The 27,992-nt window shown below is 40.7% G+C and overlaps 1 protein-coding gene across 38 annotated transcripts in view; it reads left to right on the top strand.

Moving 5' to 3' along the window:
- SORBS1 (sorbin and SH3 domain containing 1) overlaps window positions 1–27,992 on the top strand; it is a 469,099-nt gene that overhangs the window by 346,888 nt on the left and 94,219 nt on the right. For 28 of the 38 annotated variants that reach the window (XM_040362222.1, XM_040362223.1, XM_040362225.1 and 25 more), the window contains 6 exons: window positions 1,207–1,236; window positions 10,783–10,964; window positions 16,283–16,346; window positions 20,839–20,913; window positions 21,684–21,746; window positions 27,294–27,350. In XM_040362222.1, coding sequence (XP_040218156.1) covers window positions 1,207–1,236; window positions 10,783–10,964; window positions 16,283–16,346; window positions 20,839–20,913; window positions 21,684–21,746; window positions 27,294–27,350 — 471 coding nt within the window. The remainder of the gene's footprint in view (window positions 1–1,206; window positions 1,237–10,782; window positions 10,965–16,282; window positions 16,347–20,838; window positions 20,914–21,683; window positions 21,747–27,293; window positions 27,351–27,992) is intronic. The other 10 variants (XM_040362230.1, XM_040362219.1, XM_040362216.1 and 7 more) reach the window with 3 other exon arrangements.

The raw sequence follows: 27,992 nt of genomic DNA, 5'->3' as shown, positions 1-27,992 counted from the left end.
TTCTCTTTTATACTCTGTAGCTCCTGCTGGATTTTGCTTCTAATCCCCTTGTGGAGGCTGCCATTCGTAGATAGACATTTTATGGTTACACAACTTATCACATCATTATGCTATAATCTTTTTATATGGCCTATAGACTATATAGACTGAAAGAACAAATCATTTGAGTTTTCATTATTTCCTATGGGAAAATTCGCTTTGATATACAAGTGCTTTGGATTACAAGCATGCTTCCGGAACAAATTATGCTTGTAATCCAAGGTTTTACTGTATTTAATCTGCACAAAGAACTTTTGCACATGTTCCTGTTGGAAGACCTGGACTGTTACTTGCACTTTGTTTTACCATTGTTGCACATTTGCCATTTGCACATACATTTTTTGTAATTTTTTGCACATATTTTATATTTTTTTCTGGCACTGTATTACTAATTTGCACAGCTGCTATTGTTGCACATTCTTTTTCACAGGTATAATTATTATTCGATATTTGGTACTGTGTTTGCAGATACCTTTTTCACATTTGGATCTTTATTATGAATGTTTTACAGGTTTTAGTTTTCATTAGGATTAGTAAGCGCCACATTCCCAATATTTTCTATTTTTGTTTAGTGTGCGAACACCTTTATGTTGGCAGCTACTTTATTAGTCTTAGATTATTTTCACCCTTGTGGTTTGTGCATTAGTATTCCCTAAACACATGTATTCACTAAAAATAACTAAATGTATTTTTAATACAGCTGGTAAAAGTTCCTGACTCTGTCTTTATATTAGCTTGTAATATCTGAGACTGACAGAGGAAGGGATGACTGTGTCTGCCAATTGGCTACTATTTTTTTGTCGAGCACTGTCAATCTCACAGAAGGAACGTGCTTACTGAAATGGAAGCGCAAACAGATGACCTATACTTCTTCAATACTTGGCTAGTTGTAGCCTGGGCAGGAAGAATACACCACTGTTATATGTTGTTAATGTTTGGCTGGAGTTCAGCTTTGATACCTCCTTGCTTTTATTGCCAATGCTGCCTTTTGGATGTTTTTCTTTATCCTTTTCATTGTGCCACTCGCTTTTCTTGGTGTGTTCTCCACAGACCGTATTGTTCTTTAATGTCACTGTGATCTCTGATTGTTTCATAGAGCTCATATTTGCTATGCATGGTTTTAATACACACTTGTCTTACACATATTCTCTGCTTTTTTTATCACAGAGCAGCAAAAACGTCTTAGTAGCTTGCCAGGTAATGCACCATTGCTATCCACACCTGTCATGTGCTTTGCATCCATTAGTACCTAATGCAGTGGACCCTGGGAATTAAATTGGTCTAAGAAATAATTTAATCTTTGTAGAAGTATGAATATGCCAGTTATATGCTAAATAATTGTGGATTTAAAATTCATCCAGCTGTTTGTGTGTGTGTGATATATGTACGTGTGTGTGTGTATGTGTGTGTATGTATGTATATATATGTGTATATATATATATATATATATATATATATATATATATATATATATATATAATGTGTATGTATGTGTGTGTGTGTATATATATATATATATATATATATATATATATATATATATATATATATATATATATATATATATATATATATATATAAAACCATAGATTGTTTATAAACAGGTTTGTCTTGTAGTCCATGTCTTTTACCTTACCCCTGTTTTACCATGTTTGGGCCTTTTGAGTATGAGCCAATATATTTTCTTGTTCCTTAATAACAAGTGAAGTATGTATAACGATGTTCTTGATATTACTGGTAAATTGGAAGGCTGTATAGTTTAGGGTAAAGTCTACTGGTAATTTGCAAATGTATTGTATTCGTGCATGCCAAATTTAAAGCGGAGGTCCTGCGGCGATTCTTTTTTTTTTTTTTTTTTTTTTTTGCCCATTGCATTCTTTTCTCCACTATAAATCATTACTCACTGTTTAGACTTTATAAAACATCCGCATTCCGTTATCGTACTGAAGGATTCTATAAAAACTGCCGTGGGACATTTCCATTTTGCTTGTGGGCAATTGAAGCCCACAAGCACCTTCTTCCTGTATGTGGTGAATGCTTTCTTCCCAGCATTCACCGCTCTATCCCGCGCATGCTCAGTGTTGACTGAGTGTTGCCATCACCACGGGAGGTGTCATCCAAAGTTCCCACCCCCGTTGTGATGGCAACGTCGTACCGCACTGAATCTTGACTTAGCTCCCATCAGACAGTGCGGTGCAGGGGGAAGACAGGAAACACGTCTACTCCTGTGGGAGAAAAAGATCGGATGTCAGAACTAAAAGATAAATAACAAGGTATTTACAAAGATTATCTATGCTGTTAACTAAATGCAATAAGACATACTTTTAAATTTGGGTGTAACTCGGCTTTAAAGATTATTAAATGAGCCTGATTTATGAAACTTGGTGTGAAGGAAAGCTGAGGTGGTATTCACTGCAGCCAGATCAAGTGCTGTAAATTGTCACTTTGGGTAAAAGCTAAATCTTTAATGGTTGCAGTTGTGTATATATATATATATATATATATATATATTTTTTTTTTTTTATTGGTTCCTGTTAAATTTAACCTGTAATTAAAGAAACATGAAGGCTACTGTTGCTGACCACTTCGTAAAATGTTAGCTGCCTTGCTCCCCCCTGATTTGAATGCTTTCTAAATCACAGACCTGGAACAGCAAAATTATGGCAGAATTCTTGATCTGCCTACTTGTTCCTAGCAGGGCTCTGACAAGATGGGGACAGAAGTGGCATATGTCACTGGCATGGTGCTAATGTGTGGTGGTGGGGGGTGCGCTGGGAGCTTTGAATGCTTCGTTCTCCTGCTCCTCACTGACAGGAGTGACTGCAGCTTCACTCATGTCAGAAGAAGATTGGGCCAATATAGTTTCAGTAGGGAGGATCCTGCTCTCTCTTTCATCCAATAGCATCTTGCTGTGGGCAGATGAGTGGGAATACATATTCATCTTAGCACAGCACTGCTGGGGAGTGCGGACAGAGTGCCCTTGTACGTTTATCACCTTGTCATGTGGCATATTACATGACTAAAGATGAAGGAGAAGCCATCTTTATTCCTGGTCAGCACTGTGCTGAGGTTGTCTGAACTGGGTGAGTACACAGAAGGTGGAGGACAACTCAGCCTTAGACCTCCCCTCTCCTCCTCAGGACCTCCCAAGAGCTCCTTAGAACCTCCTTACTGTTTTAGAGCCCTTATTCGCCCTTCACCCCCCCCCCCCACTTTCACACAAACATTATGGAGCAGAGCATTGTGTGTACCTTTATTAGCCCTATTGCCACCCCCACACCAAGGGTAGTGCACAGTTTGCCATCTTTGCCCTAGGCACTGGATGACCTTGATCAAGCACTAGTTACTAATCAGTACATTTTCAATGAAATGTATTCTCTTAACTTGACCTGTACTATGTGCAAAAATCACAATTTTATTGGGAAAAAAATTGGAGGAAACATTCACAGACATGACTATTCATGATGGGAATTGTTCTTCCTGAACAACTGGAGGGCCATAGTTTGAAGACTCCTGGTCTAGATACACGGACAGCACCTAGGGGATGAATTGCCCTAAAACAAACTCCAGGCATTTTGGCCACCTCTTTGTGGGAAGCCCATAAACCCATCATACTTGTATCCAAATGGTGTCTTGCCTAAAATGGGAAAAACCTCTTTGGTTGAAGCAGAGTATTAGTCCCTCTACCAAAACTTCCAGTCCCAGCTAATGATAGAAAATAGAAGGCAGCTACAGAAAACTCGAATGGAGCTTGATCTTTTGCTAAGCAGTCTTCAGAGAAACATTATGCCGCTCAAATAACAAGTACTACATGACATAAACCTGATTTCTTGTTGGCTACCCAACCTTGAGCATGTTCGTAAACATCATTTAAAAATCTCCAGAGACCATTTCACAAGCAACCCCGTAATCCCCAAAAAAGAGAACACCTCTTAGAGGCCATCATATCTCCCAGGAAAAAGGGCCTTCTTGACTGCCCCATCTCTCCTGGGCTATGAAGGCATTAAAACACCATAAAAAACTTGGCCTCAATCGTTTTCTTGCATTGTACTATAAGAAATATATGCTGATCTCCTGGCGCCTCTCCTACAAGTGGCCTTCAATAACCTATTGAAAGTTGGGACATTTCCCCTATGGCTAAAATGTCTATGCTTCAGAAATCTAGTACTGACAGTTTTACTTGGGTAAACTACTAACTAATCAAGCTGGTTCCATGCATTTTTCGTACCACCTTACTCATAGAAATTATCCAGAAAATACATACTGTATTCCAGTCTACTAGACATAGCGACCCTGTTTTATAATACATCCTGGGCAGATGAGGGTTTGGCCCCCACTTTGTCTTCTGGATTTCCTCCCTTTACTCCCACCTCCAAGCTTAAGTCAAATACTCTGGATACAACTCTGATTTATTTCCATTAGCATAGGACAGGAAACTGGGTTGTCCCCTCTCTCCCCTTCTATTCGCTCTGTATATTTAGCTTTTGGCTCATTTTTTACAGTCTTCTCCAGACAACAGAGGGGTTTTCTATCCAACTATCCTGCCATGCTATCTAAGTTCACCTCTTTGATAACCTAATTGATGTCCCTTAGAATTTCTTGGCTCTGCAGTCTCTCAGTGGTCAAAATTATCCTACTCCCTAAAATTCTGTATCTCTTTCATGTGCTACTAGTAAGATTGCCTCTGCATGATGGCGCTTTCTGCAATTTAATATGAGGGAACGTACGTCCCAGACCAACTTTTTATCTCTCCAAGACCCATGGTGTTCTAGGCCTTCCCCACTTGACAAAGTATTCTCACACTGCCCAAATGGCCCAGCTGGTCAATTTGCATGCTACATCAGAAATCCCCCTCGGGGAGCCGGAAGGTGGTGGAGTGTAACCAAGTGGGAATTTCTAACCTCTTTTGGCTGGCTTCAAAGGACCACAAACGCATCATGAATCTCATCACTATACATTTTCTTGCCCTCAGGGACAGTATAAAATACCAACAAGGTCTCCTTACCGCCAACCTGCCCATTCCTGGGGAACCCTTCATTTTACCCAGCCAATTTGGAACCTGATTTTTTTTGTGCTTTAAGATAAGATTTAACCAGATTACACCAATTAACTAGACCCTCCATTTTCCAACACCTTGACAACGCTTTACTCTCCTGTCTTCCAAGCTATTTCACGGTCTTCAAATGAAGCACTTTTTTTTCTCTCTAGTATACATAGGACCCACATGCCCCTAGGCAAATTTACACTTTATATCGTACAATGCTTACCTGTCTCTTCCTACGATCCCCATTATATGTTAATATGGGAATCTGACCTTGGTGTTACTATGGATCCTAAAGTTTGGGTTTACATTTGGCTGGCCACTAAAGTCCTGCTTCATGAATGTTGCTGCACTTGAAGCTTCCTACAAAGTATTCTTTTGCTGGTACCTAGTCCCAGCCCATATATTGAAATTTGTCCCGAATTATCCTTTGGAGTGCTTTCAGGACTGCAAGGAAACTGGAATGCACTTACATGTTTGATGGACATGCCCAATAGCTCCTACATTTTGGACAGAGGTCTTTAGCCAGCTCACTATTGCACTCTGGAAAAGTATAACTCATGGCAGCTGCCTGAAAAACCACAACCCCTAGCTTTACTGAAGTTAAAAATCAAGTCACCCGTGCAATGATGCACAGTAAAATTAAGGCAACCCTTCAGGATCTAATCACTAATTATATCAGTTTGGCAACCTTGGAGAGATGCATTTATTTTTAGGCACCACATTACCCATGAAGAAACACTACTACAAATATTTCTCCACACAAAACCCCGGGAAACCCCCTCTGTTCCCACTCCCTTTCCATAACACACCCCCCTCCTGAATATCCGCATACCTCCTTCCTCTTTTCTGACTATTATGGGGCTAGTAATTGAAAACAAGTGCCTGTACTGTTATTTACCATCCTGTTGACGAAAGTCTCCCTGTGGCAGGCTCTTCTGAACTTCTGTAGTTGACTGAACTTCTCATTGACTAGTTGTTTTCTGATGTATTGTAAAATTTAAATTTAAAATAGAAATAATACATAGCAATGCATTAAATATAATTTATAATGTGTTGCAATGGACTCTGTCTAAACTAGCTGTGCTGCTCTGAACATGTCACAAGAAGAACCAAACAGTTATTAGTCGCCCTCTAGTGGGAAATGTCTGTATTGTATGACAGTGTATTAAGGCTCGACCAGTCATGTATTTACAGTGCAGCAGGACATATTGTATAGTATGTCACATTTTACAATGTCAGATGCTTCAGTCAGCTTCATTAAAACACAGAAACTATGTATGCTGCAGAATATAAAAAAGGTCACCTGCCAGCTTGCTGTAATTAGAGAATTCCTGTATTATTAATGTTTTATTCTCTGACACCTCATATTGGAATTTTCTGTGTCTGGCTAAGCGAGTGGAATAAGCTGTGCAAATGTCTGGAATAAATCTGAGATACAATATAATAGCTGCTGTCACTGGAATGAGACCAGCTGAATGTAATGTGTAGCATTCTAATAACTGCAAAAAACATGATTAAAATATTTAGCTACTCCTTCTTTCCTGATTGGAAGGCAGAATATGGATGAATAGATTACTGGATGCTGATTGCTAACTGTTCTCTATGTTTGAAAAGTTTAGCTTACTGTCATTTAGAGGCGATTTGTTTAAATAGTACTTCACAAGTTAATTTTTAAATTAACGACGTGGCAATAAATACAGGTATGTAAATTAAAGCGGTAGTAAACCGCGGCTGTTTAAAAAAAAATTGTAAGGCAATTGCATAATGTGCTAGTATGCTTACTTTGGAATGAAGCCTTCCAGCGGCATGTTGTCACCGCTAAGAGGGCTGACATCTTCTCTGGGACTTTCTCCTTGGTTTCTCCACAGCTATGTGATTGTTCGGAGCCACTATGACGTCACTCCTCCCACACAAATGCACGTGGGAGCCCTCGGTTCTGGCAAGAAGCTCTCAAGGTCCAGCAAGGTATGCCAGACCTTCAGAGCGCATGCGCCGGTGACGTAACTGGTTGCATCCAGGGTAAATATCTCCTAAACAGTGCAAGTTTAGGAGATATTCATTTTACCTACAGGTAAGCCCTATTATAGGCATACCTGTAGGTAAAAATAACCAAGCAGGCTTTACTGCTGCTTTGAATTCCTAATGTTTGTAAATGCCATTGGTGGAGCATATTTATAAATTTATTTTGGCAAAAATTATATTGCCCATTCTTGACAGCTAGTGTACCCTATGCTTGTCTGATTTTGAGAAATACCTATTAAAGTGGACCTTCCAGTAACTTTGGAGGTCTACATGATTAAGTTCCTGCCATTTCACAAAATATGGCAATAATATAGTTTTTCAGAAAAGCTTCACCTGTTATTCTTCAAAAGTCATCTTTGGGCTTCACCATTCTGCTGCAGGTAGGACGAAGCATGTTTTTTTTTTTTAAATGGCTTTGGGGCCCCCCTAAAATCCATACCAGACCCTTATTCAAACATGCGGTCCGACAGGTTAGGAAAGGGGGAAGCAAAGGCCCCCTCCTCCTGACCCATACCAGGCCACATGTCCTCAACATGAGGCGGTGCTATGGGGGGGACCCTGGCCTGGTGGTTGTGTGGGTGCAGGGGGGAACTTATTGGAATCTGGAAGCCCCCTTTAATAAGGGACCTCCAGATCCCTGCCTGGTTTTGACAAGTCCTTTATTAAAAAGGCCCCCCACACACAAATCCCTTGAAGTAAATCCTTAATCGCAATGAACGCCAACTGCCCATCCACAAGAAAAAAAATAAAACCCAGTCCACACTCAACACTTGGTTTTCGCCAACTGACAGCTCCCACCACTAAATGAACTAAGGGGCGGGGGTCACCCCTTGTGATGTTATCGATCCAGGAATGCTGGGTCACAATGTGTGGGGTCACACAGTGACATCAGGTAACCCCCCCCCCGCCCCTTAGGTCTGCTGACCACTCGCCGCTAAATAAACTAAATAAATCAGTCAGTGGTACCAAACATCAGATGGGAACCAGGCTGTTTTCCATTTCTTCTTGCGGCCGTTCATTGTGGTTGCGCTTTACTGGATTTACTTCGGGGCGGGGCATTTTCATATTTGCTGGTTGGTAAGGACGCTGGTGGGTACTGGCTCCTTGACAACCTGTTGAAATTAAATACATTCTTTAACTATTGCCTGGACCACTACTTTTTTTTTTTGCATATGTTTATTTTCTTTAGTTCACTCTGTTTTTTGCAGTAGTTAACGAGAGTTTTTGCTTATTGAGGTGAATGCCACCAGGGACTACAGGAATAGTGAATTGACATTTTCAGTATTGAATGCGATATTTTAGAAAAATGTGTTGCGTGACCCAAATACTACATGCAATATTCTTTTAATTCTTTAATAAATTGAGTCCAAAGTGCTTTATGTCAAATTTCCCAGTAATCCCAGAATGATATGAATGAGTGGCTGGCAGATAGGATCTAATGTATGGAAACTTGTTTCTAGAAATTGTGTCGTTTCTAAAGTCAGAAATAAGTAGGAAACACAAAAAAATGTAGGCGGTATTATAACTGAATCATTTTACTAAGGGATTTAATAAAAATGCAGCCCTAAGCCAGTATTGCATTTTTAAGGCTTGGTTTCTAATATGACTCTGATTCAGTGTAGATATATTACTTATTACATGCACAGAGTGGGAGTTTATTTCCTAAGCGCCACCTAAAAGAAAAGTATTTTTTGTCAGAAAAAAAATTTGCATACATAAAATTACTTTCAGTTAATTTAAGTTCAGTATTCTTTTTACTGAAAATAAACTAGTATACAATGGATTCCAAGTGGTTGAATTTGTTATTAAATAGGGCTACTGAGTAACAGACTTGGTTAGCTGGAACGTAGTATCATAGCTTCCAACTGTCCCTATTATGGAGGGACTGTCCCTCTTTTGGAACAAAGGGCCTGATCCACAAAAGGGATACGCCGGCGTATCTACTGATACGCTGTCGTATCCCTGTTTCTATCTGTGGAACTGATCCACAGAATCAGTTTCTCATAGATAGGCAGAAGATCCGACATGTGTAAGGGACTTACACTGTCGGATCTTAGGATGCAGTACCGCAGCCGCCGCTGGGGGCATTTCTCGTCGAAATCCAGCGTCGGGTATGCAAATTAGCACTTACGGAGATCCACAAAGCTTTTACGCTTCGTTTTTTCTCCGTAAGTATTAGTTTGCCGTCGCAAAATTAGGGCTGCTTTTACAAGGTGTAAACTGTTTACACCTTGTAAAAGTATACCCTTCTATCCCGCGTCGCTGTAATTTTTTTTTTTTTTTTTTTTTCGCCGCAACTCTTTTTTTTTTTTTTACGCCCGTCGCGATTCTCAAAACCCGGCGCAACGTAAAACCGCGCAAAGCACGTCGGGAAAATAACGTCGGGAGCATGCGCAGTATAAAAGAATAGTAGTGGTAAAAAAAGCACTATTGGGAGGACACGGAAGAAGTACTAGCCATCCATATATGAGTGTGTTTACCCTTTCTATTTTTTTCTTTTGTAATACTAAGACTCCTTTCACACTGAGGAGTTTTTCAGGCGGTTTGGCGCTAAAATTAACGCCTAAATAGCCCCTGAAAAACTCCTGCCCTGCAGTTTCGGTGTGAAAACCTGAGTGCTTTCACACTGAGGTGATGCGCTGGCGGGACCACTCCAAAAGTCCTGCTAGCAGCATCTTTGGATTGGTGAGAGGAACGGTGTGTTTGCCGCTCCTTCCCATTGAAAACAATGGGACACTGCGGCTATACCGCCAGCAATGCGCCTCTGCAGAGGTGCATTGCCGGCTATATTCACCCTTTTTCGGCCGCTAGCGGGGGTTAAAACTGCACCGCTAGTGGCCGAATACCGGCGCACTTCCGTGGCAATTCCGACGGTATAGCACCGCTAAAAATAGCGGCGCTATACCGCCATCGCACCTCCCGCCTTGGTGTGAAAGGGGCCTAACCCTGTTTGCTCTGTCATAACTGTTTGCTTCGTATGTCAAAGGGTTGTACCCAATTTATATAATTGCATATCTTCTTCACTTCTGAACCCTAAGGACAGAAGTAAATATTGTTCACATCTATTTTCCTATGTTAAAATTAAATATATCGAAAAGGAAAAAAGCACTTTTGGGTGTAACCAATTATTTTTTGTTTGTTTATTCTTCACGTAACGAGGATGTGACAGGGGTGTGTTCTTTGCCTACATACTTTTTACTGATGGGTGTCCCTCTTTCTCATCTCAGAAAGTTGAGAGGTATGTAGTACCCCATAGCTGCCAATCATAATCCATTTTGTATACTGCACAGTCTTTGGCTGAGTGAATTCTGATTGGCTTCCATGGATCACTAAACTTAAAAATAAATATCCTATGTTGAAACGGGGCAATTTGAAAGAGAATACGAATGTGTTTGTTGGTCTTTATATAACATAAAAGTAATTACACACCTGGTGGGTGCTTGTGTTATGATAGATTTTGTTGTGTTTCTTGACGTTCTCTGACCTGAAGGTGAAGCATTGTTCTATAGAAATATCGGCACTTTGGCCATCACATGCTTTCAGTAGCATTTCTGGAATGTATTTTTCCAGCATGTTGTTCATTTCCAGTGTGATCACTCTGTAGTACAGTTATTTTGTCCTGTTTGTGAACATGCCATGTCACCGGTGTCATGAGATGTCTTTGTGTCCGCTCACAGATCCTGGGCTGGATGGCTCTACCAATGGGAAAACAGAGCCAGTAATTGTGCCGGAGAGAAAGCGTCCGGAAACTAATCCCCCTGTGCAGAAAGCAGCCATGGAAAATACAAAAAGAGAAAGTCGTTCTTCTTTTCATCACACAGGAGAGATGTCAGCGGAAGACATAGGCATTCCTCTCCGGGTAGGATGTCACCCAAAGCATTGAGTGTGATTTGCTTGTGTTCTTAGTAAATGCTAAGCGTATCATGACACTAACTGACCCAGTTAAGCTGGAAAATGTGATTGTTATGGGTAACACTGACACGTTACTTACGGTATTAGAGGCTAAATTATGTTTTCAACAAAGTGTAGTGTATAGTTTATATGTGCACTCTTATGGAGCTTTGTATTGATTTATAGATTTGCATTTCTTTAGCATGTTGTGTCTTTTTCTACACATAGAAATTTCTTTGTTATATATTTTCTTGTTCAGTGTGCGTCTGTCAGTTTGTGTATATGTTGTTGTTTTACTACTACTACTAACATATAAAATAAATTCAATGTCTCATTTGAAATAAATGAAATCTGGTCAGTGTGGCATTAGGTTCCAATCTGGATGGCCAACTAAAAAAATAATGTACAACTTTTACTTGTACTTAAAGTGGAACTCCAGGAATTATGTTTTTTTTCCCAAACTTAAATTGGTCCAACTAGGTATCCATATTTGATATCTAGAAGGCTTCTGGGGATTTTGAACATTACTGTAGTAGTCTATAAGTTATATAGCGATAGTTGCACCCCGAGTCTGTACTATAAACAGTGAAATTTGCACACTCAGAGGAGACCTTTTTTTTTTCAATGAATGCAAGATTTTCTCTGGTTGGACAAGGTAGAGAAGAGGGGTGGATGATGTCACAATTTCAACCTTGTCCATTGAGAAAATGCCTTGTATTAAATTGAAAAAATTGCAAGACTAGTAATTGAGTGGTGGTGGAACTCTCCCTGTGTTAAGTGTGTAGAGGAAAAGCTGCTGCAGAAGCACCTTTTCCTCAAAAAAGTTTACAGCTCTCACTAGAGCTGCACGATTAATCGTGAAGAGTCGAAATTGTGATACACGCTTTTTTTAGCACCTGCCTCCTGGGCCGGGCCTTTTGGCTAGGACCGGAGGAATTTTTTATTCCTGGCCGGAGGGCCTGGTCATTGTTTCACCACAATGGCCACTTCTTTCACTCTCCTCTCCACTATCCCTTCCCCCACTTTATTTTATTTAAGCCTGTGTTTGTCACTTTTTTGTATTTTTTTGTTGTGCACGTTTTGTCACTGTGTGATTAGTAGGGTGCGGGTCCTCGGGCCAGCCCTGAACGTCTTGGGAGTGGGTGGACATGGCCTTCTGGCTTAGTTCGCCTGCTCTCATGGGGTCTCCCTTCGGGGGAGCCCCACCTAGTACTGGGAGGGTTCTGTTTCGGCAGTCCCTCCGAGGAAGTTGGGTCCGTGTCGGCTTCGGTTGCTCGGACCACAGTACCTCAGTCCCCGTCTGGAGCCTAACGCCCCGGGGGATCAGGGTTTGGGTCCCTCTTCACAGGAGGACCACTTGACGTTGCACCCGTCTGCACGTTTTTGTGAACACTCTTTATGTGTGTGCACATTTTTTCTGCACCGGGTGGAGTTTTTTTGGGTGTGTTCACACGCCATAGGCTTTTCAAAAAAAAAAAAGAGTCGAAATTGTGATCTTTTTCCCTTCCCGATCTTCAAACCAGCATGTCACAATCTTTCTAACAAGTGCAGAGAGTTCTCACAGCTGGAAAAACGAAATAATTTACACCCAATATCAAAGGGAAAAGTCCTGGAAGTTGCACATTACTGCATTTCACTCTGCCCACTGGGCTTAGCGATTGGTTCCCCGTGGGCGGATTGAAACGCATTGGGGGCGTGGTTGGAGCCTAGGCTGAGGCTGTCATATACCACCTTGCAGGTTTTTTCAGAGATGTGCGATTTCCAGGACTTTTCCCTTTTCTGTTAGATGTCTACAGCTGGGACAAGCTCCGTCCTTGTCTGCACCCCAAGGGATGGCGACATTAAAGGACCCGGTGGAGCCCTGAGCGGCACCTGTAACTTTAGTCTGGGTTGCAGAATTTACACAGCTTGTCTGAGCTTCTAAAAAGTAGGAAGCAAGCATCTGAAGTCAAACACTGCACAACTCAGAGGAGAGCTCTGAGAGCTGATTGGCTGGAAGGGACACACCCCCTCCACACATCACCCCGGAAACATGCAGAGCTGACACTGTCAATCACAGACTGTGTGCTGGAGCTCCCTCCCCTATCTCCCTCTATCTTTTGGAATCTGGAAAACCTGTCAGAAATTACTTGTGTATATAGCTGAGTAAGAAGGCAGCAGAGGGAAATCCCATTTGGCGCTTTGGATTAAGGCTAGTACACAATATGGAAGTATATGCTTTGTTCATATTTCATGTCAGAGGTTTACAACTACTTTAAGCAGCTTAAAAGCAAATTGAACTATAATAGAAGAAAGTCAAAGAAACTCGGGAAGCGCCTAAAAGCATACTGAATATGACCTCATGAACACGGGTGTATGAATTTATGCTGCCAGAAAAAAAATGCCTTCAATGTCGCGTTTGTGCGCAGGTTTGTGTGTGATCTCTTGTAGAGATCCTGATCTATATGACCCCCCTGCCTCATCGCTGCACGCAGTATCAGGGCTTATATACCACCTCGATGTTAGGATGATGGTACTTTAAGGTTATGTTACTATCTTTTTCTACTGAGAGGTCTTATAAATCACAGTAGGAAACTGGTCGCGAAGCCTGAAGGCTCCATTGCCGGTTTCCCTTAGGCCCTGTACACACGACCGGATTATTCGATGAAAACGGTCCGCCGGACCGTTTCCATCGGATATGTCCGCTGCCGGATATTGGTCTGCTGGTTGTACACACCATCAGACCAAAATCCCTGCAGAAAACATACGTGGTGACGTGCCGCGACGTGGCCGCGCCGTCGCCGTGATGATGACGCGGCGACGTGCGCGACCCTGGAAGGTAAATACTTCAACGCATGCGTCGAATCACTTCGACGCATGCGAGGGATGGCGGTCGGTCGGACAAGTCCGGTGAGTCTGTACAGACGACCGGATTTGTCCGACGGACAGGTTTCCAGCGGACATATTTATTAGCATGCTAAGAAATTTTTATCCGCTGGAAACTGTCCGATCCGCCGTACAATTGTCCGCTCGGGCCTACACAAGACCGGATCTGTCCGCTGGAACTGGTCCGTCGGACCAGTTCCAGCGGATAGATCCGGTTGTGTGTACGGGGCCTTAGAATGGTGGTGGCTGCACCCGATCCAATGAACGGATCGGGGGCGGCATCGGCGGCTCCCTGGACAGGTAAGTGTCCTTATTAAGTTAGCAGCTGCAGTATTTGTAACTGCTGACTTTTTAAAAAAAATATGTTTTTGCGGCTGGAACACTGCATTATGGTTTTACACCTTAATGCCGTCTATGCATTAAGGTGAAAAACCTTTTGTGCTGCAGCCCCCTTTTTTTTTTCTTACCTGACAGTGGTTCCAGCTGCTGTTGCTCTCCTCATCAAGGGGTGGAACCATGTCCCGCTGCTTGTGTCAATCGACACAGCAGTGGGACTCGGGAGCGAGCACGCACAGGTGACCCCATGGAAAGCGGCATTCCGTGAGATCACCAGATAAAGAGAAGGGTTTCTGGGGTTACGGCAGGGGACTCGAGAAGAAGAGGATCAGGGCTGCTCTGTGCAAAACTATTGCACAAATCCGGTAAGTATAGGCATGTTTTGTTTGTTTAAAAAAAACAAAAAACGTTTTACAATTACTTTAAATTATGCTCATCATTTCATCTCCAAGCGTTGGGGCATTTGTTTTAAACTTTCTGCCTCTAACACTGCTGTTAAAATACAAATCTAAATGCCTAGTGTGTATGACCAGATACCAGGCTACTACTGAACTGAGTTTAAAGGCATAAAAAAAATATTCTGGAAGCCTATAAAAGCGTCGATTTTTACTCCCATGTGAATGTAATATATGACTGTCTACAGAGTTTGCTGCCTTTGTACATGAACCCTAGTGGTTGAAGACTAGAATGACTTTTCTTGGGTTTGTGGGATAAACAGCTTTGCTATGAGGGCTGCAAATGCTGCTGGTATGATATATCCAAGCCAGCCAGGAAAAAGTGTCCTCTATTTGAATCTTGTGTACAGTGTACTTCTGGCATAAGATGAAGCCATTTTTTATTCTGTGGAATACTACGATTTACGGATTTGGAGTACGTTAAGGGATTACAATTTCTCTTAAGTAATTCTGTGTATGGGGAATTTGTCTTAAGCTATAGTTTGTTATATCATAAAACAATAATAGAAAATGCGCTGGCAACAGAAAAAAAGCTGTTTGCAAAAAAATTGTCAGGCAAACTATGCAACAGTGATAATTGTGTAAAATATGATAATGTACAAGATGACTCTATTAAAATTAAATATAAAATAGAACAAACACGTGTGTGTGTGTGTGTGTATATATATATATATATATATATATATATATATATATATATATATATATATATATATATATATATATATATATATACACATACATATACATATATATATATATACACATGAAAAAAACTCCAGACTAGGTCTTCCAAAACACTGCAGTGACACTTTGCAAAAAGGAGTGTTTAATCCACTTTGACAATCACCACGTGAGCTTTCACCAACCACAAGCAATGGACTCTTTCCAGAACATAGGGACTCATAGGGAGTCAAATCCGCATAAATATGATAATCCCATCAAGCAGAGACCCGGTTCATATTGTTAGGCTGGAGTTCAGCAGTATATCTCATGAATCCAATAAATGGTATCATTGATGGCAACCATAAATGCATGAAATTCCACATAAAATCAAAATGGAAGAATCCACATAGTGTAAAACTGTCTAAACGATTATATTGCACTTTAAAGTATGAATACTACTAACCTGGATAAAAACAATATACGATTTGTATGCATAACAATCCCAAGATGCATGATAAAGGTTCCATACATATGCTTCACAAAAATTACCAGTTCAAGTAGGCATGGCTACATCACGTCCATTCGCTCCGCCCAACGCGTTCATCATATGTGACATTGTCAGGGGCATAAAATTTATGTAGTGGAGTCCTTATATTCTGGTAAGAGTCCATTGCTTGTGGTTGGTGAAGGCTCACTTGGTGATTGTCAAAGTGGATTGAACGCTCCCTTTCGGCAAAGTGTTTTGGAAGACCTAATCTTAACTTTTTTTTCACTTATATATGCACATGTGTTTGTTCTATATTTTATATGTTATGTTTCATTTTAATTGAGTCACCTTGTACATTATCATATTTTAGTGCGGCAATCTACACAGTTATAGCTTGTTATATATACAGTATTATTTGAAAGTTTTATGTAATTACATAACTTCTGCTAAAAACTGACTTTTTTCCTCTTTTTACAGAACACAGAGAGATCAAAGGACTGGTACAAGACCATGTTCAAGCAGATCCACAAGTTAAACAGAGGTAATGACTAGTGCTTAGAACTTTCTACCAAACGAGATAGATTCCGCTCTGGGGCCCCGTACACACGACCGAGTTTCTCGGCAGAGTTCAGCCAGAAACTCGATCGGAGCTGAATTCTGCCGAGAAACCCGGGCGGGTGTACACTTTTGGCCGAGGAAGCCGACGAGGATCTCGGCGAGGAAATAGAGAACATGTTCTCTATTTCCTCGTTGTTCAATGGGAAATTTCGGCCCGTCGAGATCCTCTGCGGCTTCACAAGGAACTCGACGAGCAAAACCAGGGATATGCAATTAGCGGACCTCCAGCTGTTGCAAAACTACAAGTCCCATCAAGCCTCTGCCTCTCTGTGTCATGCTTGTGGCTGTCAGTCTTGCTATGCCTCATGTGACTTGTAGTTCTGCTACAGCTGGAGGTCCGCTAATTCCATATCACTGCTCTACACTATTAAAGCTAGCATTGGAGTAGCTGATATGGCTGACAGGGTTGTACAATGTTTGAGAAGCCATTTAGAGTTGAAACTTTTGATCACTTTGTATGAATACCATTTTCCTAAGCCAACTTGATGGAAAGTGGTGTTTGAATCACCAGATTCAAGCAGAACGTCTGCTAAATTTCACTCATTATTCTAATTTGCTTCTGATTGTTAGGATATTATCATTTATGTAGGTGCTGTCTGCAGGTACAAATTTATATAACCCCCTTGGGGTAAAGTTATTTATTTTTTGCTGTCTGTGTCCCTATAAGATTTTCTTTTTCTCCTAATCACCATTATCACAAGGACAGAAAGTAATGGCAAATTCCAAAATTTTCAGTTGCCATCAGAACCAGATTTTCTGTTCCCCTTTTTTCTCTTGGTCATCATTTATTACAAGAATAAAAAGTAATGGCAAATCCAAAATGTTATAGTTGTCAAAAAAACAAGAGGTAAGGGAACATCTGCTCATGGGGACACCAGTTTTGATGACATATGTCTAAAATGGGTGTTCCCCTTTATTTTGAAGAGATTTTCTCTTGCATCTTGTTGTGTCTCCGAGGCACAAAGGGAAAAAAAATTAACCAATGGGACATAGAGAGCAGAATAAAAACTTTAGGGTTAAGATAAACTTTAAAAACTACAGTTCCACTTAGTGCCGGTTCACACTACCGCGACTTGGGATCCGACTTGTGTTGCCCCAAGTCGCGCGACATGAGAAATTCAATTGAAGTGAATGAGAGCGGTCTTAATGTGCACACATGAACACATGAGAGCAAGGCATGATCTCTGGGATTGGAATCCATCAAATCTGTGAGTGTGTTGACCTGAATTACCATCCAGAAAGAGAAAATAGTTTACTCAGGCAAACCCCTCCCTCCCAAAGAGCTGATTATTCTGTGATTGGCCACAGCCAAAGTCGCCTGTTCTGGAGGCAACTTTAAGTTGCGTTGCAAGTTGCTCCAAGTCGCGCTGAAGTTGCCTTGCAAAGTCGCGATGTAAGTCGGGTTGCCCCTGTGTGAACCGGCACTAAGTATCCAAAGTTAGTTTAGAGTGGTCACGTTTATAAAAATTGTTTAGTACAAGCTACTGAAATTTGAATAAGTCTGATTGTATTTAAGGATTCTATAGTGCACTTCTTTACTGTGACGTTATTTTGTTTTTCTATTGTATTAATATCATTGCAGCGTCGCCAATTATGTTGACAGCCCATAAAATGTCTGCTGGTCTCTGTGCATGATCCATTTTAATAGCTGTGTACTTGTGATGTCAGGAAGAATTTACCTCTAAGTATTTACTAACATGGTAGTTATTTTGGTCATTAGTGATTTAATGGTATTTTAATTCTGCCTGTTTGCAGTTAAACAGTTTACAGTTTGCAGGCACCAAGCCATTACTAAGAGAATGTACGCTTATCTTAATAAATCACAGTTGTGTTCTACACAGTAATCTCTGGCACAAATAATTAATTTGAAGTCTTTATCTGTATGCAATTAAATAACTCCCAGTAATAAATGTGTGTTTGGACGTCAGGGGCTGCCACGTCGTTGTAAATTATACACTGCTATATCCTGCAAAGAAAATACTGCAGGCTATTTTAGTGCTCCACAGTATTTGAAGTAACATATTTTTTTTTGTCAATCAGATTGTAATAGATAAGGCTAAAAAAGCCAATAAATGGTCCTAGTAATATGTTCTGGCCTTTGTTTTTTCAGTCATTAATATTTTTGTGAATTTTATTAATAGGTCCTCCCTCCTGCTTTTTTTTCTGTGGCAACAGAGGGAAGTTAAAGTGATATTAAACATATAATGTTTACTTGCCATTATATCTTCCATTTAAGTATAAAGATCATGCTACTGTATTTAATTTATTCTTTTAAAAAAAATCATCTTCTTTAATCATTGTTTAGTGGGGTCACATGACGTTTCCCAGGTCTTTCCCGTCGATGGGGAAAGTTCTGAGGGAGGAGTGTCTAGTACTCTGCTGATGTATGAATCTGTGTCTACACAGCGTTGATTGATGCGTTGAAAGGCCTTTTCGGAATAGAGTATTAAAAAATAGCAACAAAGTGTTTTAAAGCTTCATACAAATCTATATTTCAAAGCAATTGTTTATTTTTATTTTTTTGCAATAACCTGGTGTAGGTGAAGTTTAGGTTCCCTGACAATAGCTTTCACTTTGTTCACACTATAAAAAGATCTGGAAAAGGTTCTGCCAATCACAGGCTGTGTTACAACCCTTCAGCTTGTGTCTGTAACGGTCACCACCGTTTACGACCTTCCATCCACGACAACAGCTCATCTGACACACAGACAAACCAGCAGGCATCCCATTTTCCCAGAATCAAGACGAGACACACAGCTCTGTACTTGTTCCAATTGTAATCCACTTTAATGGTTTCTTCTCAGCTTTATATACAGTACATGGCATTAAAGCAACAATGAGATCTCCACCCCCCTAATCACACACTAAGGCTAATTACTTAACATTCCTTAATCAACAGCATAACAACAAAACACCTTCACCCACTCCGTCTCCGCATACAGTTTGACACCTATTCACACCTCTTGAGCATCACTAGGCTCTAGACAGTGTTTTCACACGTAAGCAGTATTTAGTATGCATAATTAGAGTTCTGGGAGCAGACCTGGGATTAACACCTGTCGTTACAACACCTTTACACAAGGACAATGGAATGTCTTCCAATCCCTGATTCAATTAGCATGTCGCTAGAAATGAGTCATAGAATATTCTTTGCAGGCATTTAAGGAATATACTGTAAATCACTATCCACGCCAAAACAATCCAACATCTTGCAGAATCTCAAAATCCTGCAATACGAACTATCCGTGATGTCAAATCTCATGTAATACATGAATTATGATTCACCTGCCACTCCATGCCCAAAGGGCACAGAGTGGACTCAGACCCAAGAGTTATCAGTGACGCTGACACAGGAGTATCCCCCATCCTCACTAACTTACAATAGGCCCACATGTGGGATTCTATACTCATATGGGCTGCACATATAAGATAAAGGAGCAAATGAACAGCTTAGAAGGGAATGTAAACTGGAGCATGCTCAGTAGGTGTCAACAACTGGTTTACACAATCTGAGTCGGCAGCGGAGACACAGACAAGATGGGAGGGACAGTGAACAGCAGGATCAACCAGTTTTTTTTTGCAGTCTATGGAAAACAAATGCTAGTGGATGAGTGAGTATGAGCACAATGTAATTTAGCATTCATTGATAGTTTTTGTTGATTTGTCCTAAAACAAAAATGTAATACATTGCACCTCATCAGTCCTTAGATTTGGTGGTTGCATTAGTTTTCTTCATGCTTCTTTTGCTTTATTTTCACCTCATTATCCAGCAGTAACACACTCCCCATCTCTGTATGGCTACACTCACCCATCCACTATATTTAGAGGGAGCCATGGTTGCCACCAAAGGATGGACTTCAACCATGTCTGGTTCTGTTTATCTCCATTACATGAGGCATATGGAGAGATAAAACATTTATGTTCTTTGGTTTTGTTATCTTTTAAATGTGATTAAAAGTGAGCAATACAACAGATCTAAGAATTGTTTGTGTGGTCAGCAAATGTTATTACACACAGATACTTTTTGGTACTTTCTGTGAGCATTGGTGGTGCACATTTTTAACACCCTTTGTCAAATTGCATAACAATCGTTATGGCCATACTTGGCAGCCACAATTGTTAATAGGAAGAATATGAAAGTAAATAAATAAAACTGCAGGAAGATTTAAAAAGTGGTAATCCAATCACAATTATCACTTTATTTTATTTATTTTGCTCCTCACTCTGACTTCTCATACTATTATAGTTACTGCAGCTATCTCTGCCATATCGCTACTGCCTCTGTAAATATGCCAGTAGAGTGAACCATGGAACTAAATTAGAGTAAAACGTAAAAGCTGTTTCTGTCTCATACTATTTTTTCCCCTTTTACGTAAAACTTAGACAAATTCTCTAACTTTCACTGCTCTTGTTAGACTCTACTGAAGAAAACCCTTATACCCCAACATATGCATTTCCTGAGCTACCTGAGGTCAAGCCTAAAACAGAAGGTATCATCAGACTGGCTTGAGAGTGGACATGTGTTCTGATGTCATATTTAGAGATGTAATGCAACATTTACTCTGCTTGCTTAACCCAAGTGTACAAAAAAAGTGCTTCCATTTTAACAGTATTATATTATATGGCCCCAACACATTTAAAGGGAATCTATAGGCTTCTTAAAGCATGTTATGACATATCTGTGATTATGATTACCATAATATCTTATCAATGTACGTTGTATGTTAATCTTATAAAAAACCTATCTATACATAATTTGTATGTATGTTAACATGAAGCAGCCATGACATAAAATGCTTCCTTCCTTACTAAATTGTTTTGCCAAGCCTTTGTTCTGGTGCAAGTTCATCATCCAGACTAGCAGCAGTAGACATTCTATGTGGCTACTTGATCTTATTTCATCAGTCCTTTGGCAGGGATGCTAATTGCATTCCCTGATAGTTTTCAATATCTATATAAAATATATTCTTCAAACAATGGAATAGCAACCATACATAACTGTAAGTAATATTGTAGTTTTCAGATAACTCCAAAAATTTCCTATAGTTTCCCTTTAAAAGATGTTCGGCATTCAGAACAGTATTACAGCTGAAGTAGTCTTCATAAACTACGAGACTGCATCTTCCAGGGTGCAGGAACTGCTAGCTGTGTGTTGGGTGTTGTTCAGTAGTGCGCTAGAAGTTACATTGCTGACGTTTAGAAATAACCATAGATATGCTGAACGTCCTCTGCTTTTCTGTGCTGCTTTTCTCTGCTGCAGAATTCAATCCTTACACTCCCACCTACCAGTTTCCTGTCTCTACTCCTAGCCCTTGCTCCGAAGGTAATTGGAAAGATCGCAATCAGATATGATGTACATACAGTACTGTACTTTGCTTTGAGGCTGTTCAGCTCTTTTGTATTAATTTATCTGCACTTTTGTACTAATTTTAACCCAAAGCAGATTTGGGCCTGGACATGCAGTGGTGTTTCTGCTTTTGTTTGCTGTGAATTAACACTAAAAGTCGTGCCATTGTATTTACCAACTTTTGCTATAATCTAATGTTATGGCATCCAAATTAATAATTATTGTATCTAGTGAATAACCCAGTTTATACTTGATGCATCTTTGCATTTTTACAGTGAGCATTTCCAGATTTGGCAATCCCTTTTTAGCCATTGATAAATCAAAAGTGAAAGAATGAGGAAATATCTTGGACAGCCGCACTTCGAAAAAATCTCTTGGTTGCCTTTATTGGTAAGTCAGGATAAAAACACTACAAGCCACAGCAAAAATGGGACACACCTCTGACGCGTTTCACACTAAAATCTAGACTATGACTAAGCACTAGATTTTAGTGTGAAACGCGTCAATGGGGGTCCTATTTTTGCTGTGGCTTGTAGTGTTTTTATCCTGTTTTACCAATAAAGGCAACCAAGAGATTTTTTCGAAGTGCGGTTGTCCAAGATTTTTTCGAAGTGCGGCTGTCCAAGATTTTTCCTCATTCTTTTGCTATATGCATTGTCAGCACTTGTGGTTTCTGAGAGGAGGCTAATCACCAAGCAGACCCACCTGGAGCGGTAACTCACTTTCCATAAATCAAAAGTGCACTTTAAAAAGAAAAAAATAACAAACATGTTATACTTGCCCAGATCCTCCTCTTCAGGGGTCCCCCAGCAGTGCTCCTGGCTCCTCCCCTTCTTGAGTGCCCCCACAGAGACCTGCGTTCCCTGGGGGCACTCGTGTGGACCTGCTTCAGCTGTGTCCACTGACAGCAGGCCCCGCCCCCAGCTCCCGTGTCACTTGCTTTGATTGACAGCAGCGTGAGCCAATCCTCCTGCTGTTATCAGTCCAGCCAATGAGGACCCGAGACATCAGCTGGAGCTGCTCTGCTCGTCCCCGTCACTGGAACGATCGGATTCAGATAAGTAAAAGTCGGGCTCTGGGGGGCTGCTGCACTACAAAGGGTTTTTCACCAGAATGCATCAAGGTGAAAAACCTTGAGGGGTTACAACCCCTTTAAGCTAATTTTCCCCAGAGCTTAGTGAACTTGCAAAGAAAATGATTTAAAAAAATAATAATTTTTGTTTATGCATGATTAGATGATGGAACTCAACAGACCTTCACCTCATTCACTAAGCACTGTAAAGTGCAACTTTCCTTGCAACTCTGTTTTCCATTCGTAAATTAACCCCATTAAACTACAGGTTAGCTGATAAATTGTTAAATTGTGTCTATATATTGCAGCAATTGTTAGTGCTTGTTTACACTGTCCATACACTAAATGCGTTGTTATACCGTGTGGACAGCTGTCTGTTTTATTTGCAGTGAGCTGCGGTGAAGGAGCAGTGTGAGGAATGTTTTTCCTTTTTTCTTTTTTTTTTCTTTTTTTTAATACAAGCTGCTATAAATTTAAAATATGAGCTTCCAGGTATGGAAATATTGGTACAACCTTTCCCACCCCAGCAATCCATACTTGGAGTCTGGGTGACTTAATGGAGGCTGAGGGGTGAGGTCTCGTGTGTGCAAATGCTGATATACAGAAAGCTGTGATTTGTTTACGAACTGTAGGTGCCCTGCTGGTGCCATTGGCATGCGCAGACTATTGCATTAGGGCGTGCACCCCAAAGCTCAAACACGTGTGTGTGTGTGTGTATATGTATGTAATATATATATATATATATATATATATATATATATATATATATATATATATATATATATATATATATTACACACAGTCACACACATTTATGTATTAAAACATGGATGGTGTCAGTAGGGCAGTGTCGGTAGTTTTTTTTTTTTTTTTTTTTATTACATTTTTTTACAATCTTTTTTATTTATAATTCTTTTATGAGCCCTACTAGGGCTTTGGTGAAATATCAGGGGTCAAAACAGACCCCTGATTTCTCACTTTTGCAACAGAGAAAATGGCTGAGGACAGAGATACCCCAGCCCCCTTTGCTGCAGCTTCCTGTTCATTCACAAACTGAAGCCTAGTAAACACAGTCATCTGTACCAATCACTTACAGTGCTCATTCAGAAAAGGAAGCGGGACCAGGCAGCAGGAGAAATCTACGCTGCATAGGGGGTGATTAGGGTGTGTACACCTGGAACACCCCCTGCACATGCCTATGGCTGGTGTTTTAATGTGGGAGAAGGCCGCTGTGAAAGTGAAGTGTGTATTTTCTATACAGCTGTAGTTTTATGTTTAAGGGCAATACATGCATACTTTAATGAGAGATAGTTATCTTACAAAGTTTTATGTCATCTACCAAGAATGGTTAATAAAAGTTGTTATAATCTTTTACTTACAAAATACCACAAATATCAATAATATAATATGCCTGAATGCAGTAAATACAGATGGTAATACAGTAAATGCAATAAAACTTTATTTGTCCATAAAAAATAAAAAAATAGCACATACTAGTAAAAAAATACCATGTAATATGCTTTCGAGAATTGATTGTGTGTAGGTGATTGGGTGCTGTAGGTAACAGAATAACAAAATAAAAGCCTATATTTCCATGATGCCATATAATACCATGGACGTTCTAGCATACAAGAATTCCTTAATACTTTTTGGCACTAAGTTTGTTTTTAAGTTTTCTAAATTAAGATGTTTCCTAAAGCTAAACTTTAAGTATAAAGTTTGGCAGTATATTAAGCAACAAGTAGAAAAGCTCCTCATTTATGATGAATAGATTTCTTGTTTGCTGATGTTACATCAGATATTGCAACATTATGTTTCTAAAACAGCCAGGTTTGCTCCCAGGACAACAAATACTGTTTATACTGTTAATGAACAGGTTTCAGTGTACTGCATGTTAAGCCTGTGTCTTCCTTTAATTTCCCTCATATGTTGTGGATTTGTTGCATGCCAAGTTGCAATACACTTTACATTTCTTGTTTTGGCACGTGCCCTAATTGTTTATACAGGTCAAATATAGACTAAAATAGAACTGCTTCATGGGCCAGATAAGGTATTATGCCAGTGTTGCCAACCCCCAGGTTTTTTCCTGGCAGCCAGTAAAATGGGCACTTTTCTCCTGCCAGCAAATGACAGGAATAGGTTGTCAGCAAAAAATATGGCTGTGATGCTTGGCTCGGAACTGCACATGCGCAGTTCCAGTCCGGAGCTGAATGAAGCCATCCAAATGCCTGCTACAGTGTGTTCGGGTGGCAGCAGCAGGAGGTGTATCTGACCATGTTGTGTGATGTCATGGTGCAAGGGAGCCGAGGGGATTGACTGGAGCCTTCTGTATGGGTCTGGGGGACAGAAGAAAGGCAAGTCGGGAGCAGGACTGTCAGTGCTGTTTGTACTGGAGTGGACCGAAGGAATCACCTGGTGTGGATAGAGACTGTCACTGTGGCTCAGGAGGGGTCATGTCGGTGAGGTGTAATCATCCTCTGTGCAGGTCCCTGAGCTACTTACTATATTGATAATAAAATAAGAAATGTTTTTTGCCTTAATATCTGCCTTAAAGCGGAGTTCCACCTAAAAATGGAACTTCCGCTTAACCGACTCCTCGCCCCCTTACATGCCACATTTGGCATGTCATTTTTTTTTGGGGGGGGGAGTGGGGGCTTAAGGAGAAGTGGGACTTCCTGTCCCACTTCCTCCTTCCGCCGAGGGGCTGGTAAGGCGATTAGCTTAATCGCCTTATTGCAGCCCCTCCCTGTAGGCGAGTGCCTGTCCAATCGGACGGCGCCGCTCGCGCATGCGCAGTGCCGCTCGTGCATGCGCAGTGGGTGCCCGGCCGTGAAGCCGAAAGCTGTCACTGCCGGGTGCCCACACTAGGAATGAAGACGCCGGCCGGCGAGGGGGGGCGAGGAGCGGAGCCCCGGCCGGCGCGTCGCTGGAGCCGTGGAGCAGGTAAGTGTCTGTTTATTAAAAGCCAGCAGCTACACTTTTTGTAGCTGCTGACTTTTAATAAACTTTAAAAAAGGCTGGAACACCCCTTTAAATCACATTGCTAATTGCATATTGTACTTGTTTGTAACGTAAATACTGAAAGTTGCAACTGTAATTTTGTAACTTTTTGGAAATGCCAGTAAAGACTTGACTGTACCAGTACATTTCGGGTGTCAGTAAATTTCAATCTGGTAGGTTGGCAACACTGTATTATACAATGCTTGGTACTTGAGTGACCAATTGGCAGGCCTGGAAACCAGCTAAAACATGGTGAACAATCACCAGCCCTTAATATATAGAGAGGTCAGATAAGACATTATGCTGTGCTTGGCACATGAGCTACCAATTGTCAGGCCTCAGTCGTTCCAGAGGTCAGATAAAACATTACACAATGCGTAGCACTGGAGTGACCAATTACCAGGCCTGAGCACAATTTATATGGGGTAAGGAATGTGCCTAGTGCTATGCAAATGGAAACTTTCAGAAATCCAGTATTTGCATAAGATCATCAGGAAGGAGAGGGGATTCTCCCAGGGAAGGGTATGTTCACCTTTTGGAGTATGTTGCACCCATATTTAGAGTGTAACATGCTCTAACACCTCCCCCTCACCCCCCTCCTTTGTGACAGTGGGGGGTTCCTCTTGTAGTCATTGTCACATTCGGCTTGACTGTTTGGGGTACAGCAATCTGTGAATGAAGGAATGAACTACAAGTCTGCCACCATGGCTTGTAGTTCTCAATGAGCTGATAAGCACCCTTTTGTAGTTCATTGACCCTTCCTCCAGCTGTCTAACAGAAAGCCTATACAGGTATGGGCAGAACGTTGGTGTAAAGCAGGTTATACACAGTAAAGATTTGTTTTCGTTCAACCTGTGGGTTGAACAAAAATAATACATCAGCACAAGCTATGGTGATGCAGTGATCTCTCCCACTGTTCTATTGTATTCTGAGGATAGAACAGAATACACATATTAGTGCTGCAGCAGGTCTAATGTTTTGCAGGTTTCTGGGGGGAAAAAATAATGCAAATGTTTTTCCCTGCAAACTTAAGTGCAGTTATTCTCTTTTCACAAGGTGAACTTTGTCTTTAAATGCACTGTTACTCAGGTTCCTTAGTACTGCTTCCATGTTTATTTTATTGGTGCAGAGTAAAGTTGAAGGATAGAGACTGTCAATGTGATTTACAAATCTCTAACTAGAAATGAGAAGGATCGTCATTGAGATTGAAATGATTGAATCGTAATGTCAATATGCATGTATGACATAGGAGATGTTCATCAAAAGCCGATTGTAGAGATCCAAAGCTACTATTGAGTCTAAAAATCCTCCTTCCATAGCAGAGTACATAGATAGAGGCCTGTTTTATTTGATTGGTAACTGGGGAAACATTCGTTCATTCCTTTCATTAGCTTCTTTCTTGTCAAAACGCTGTCAAAAGCTTTTCATTTCTGTTCTTTTTTTATTTTTAGATGATGATTCAGATTCTTATCCAAATTATGGGCGACATTCATATATAGAAGATGATGGTAAGCTTTACATTTTTTTTTTTATGACTAGATCATGTTCTGTGATTTAGCAGGAGCATACGCAAACTGTATCCCCATTCCCACTTTCATGACTTCTTACAGAGTTTTCTTTTAACTTTAAATGGGGTTACCCCCTCTCCATGCACTATTTATCAGGCACAGAAAGCTGACATAGCAGATCTGGTTCTGAGGCAGTCCAGACAGCAGACAACTGATCCCAAGTAATAAAGGGAGGATAAGACTAAGGCCTCGTACACACGATGGGTTAACCAGAGGACAACGGTCTGAAGGTCTGTTGTCCTAGGTTAACCTATGAAGCTGACTGATGGTCCGTCGTGCCTACACACCATCAGTTAAAAAAAACAATTGTGTCAGAACGCGGTGACGTAAAACACAACGACGTGCTGAAAAAAAACGACGTTCAATGCTTCCAAGCATGCGTCGACATGATTCTGAGCATGCGCAGGTTTTTAACCTATGGCTTTGCATACTAACGATCAGTTTTGACCTATCGGTTAGCAATCCATCGGTTAAATTTTAAAGCAAGTTTGCATTTTTTTAACCGAACCTATGGGGCCCCCACACGATCAGTTTTGACCGATGAAAACGGTTCGTCAGACCGTTGTCCTCTGGTTAACCTAT

The sequence above is a fragment of the Rana temporaria genome, chromosome 8 (genome assembly GCF_905171775.1).
Source record: "Rana temporaria chromosome 8, aRanTem1.1, whole genome shotgun sequence".
NCBI lineage: Eukaryota > Metazoa > Chordata > Amphibia > Anura > Ranidae > Rana > Rana temporaria.
This window is presented reverse-complemented; position numbering and strand designations above follow the sequence as displayed.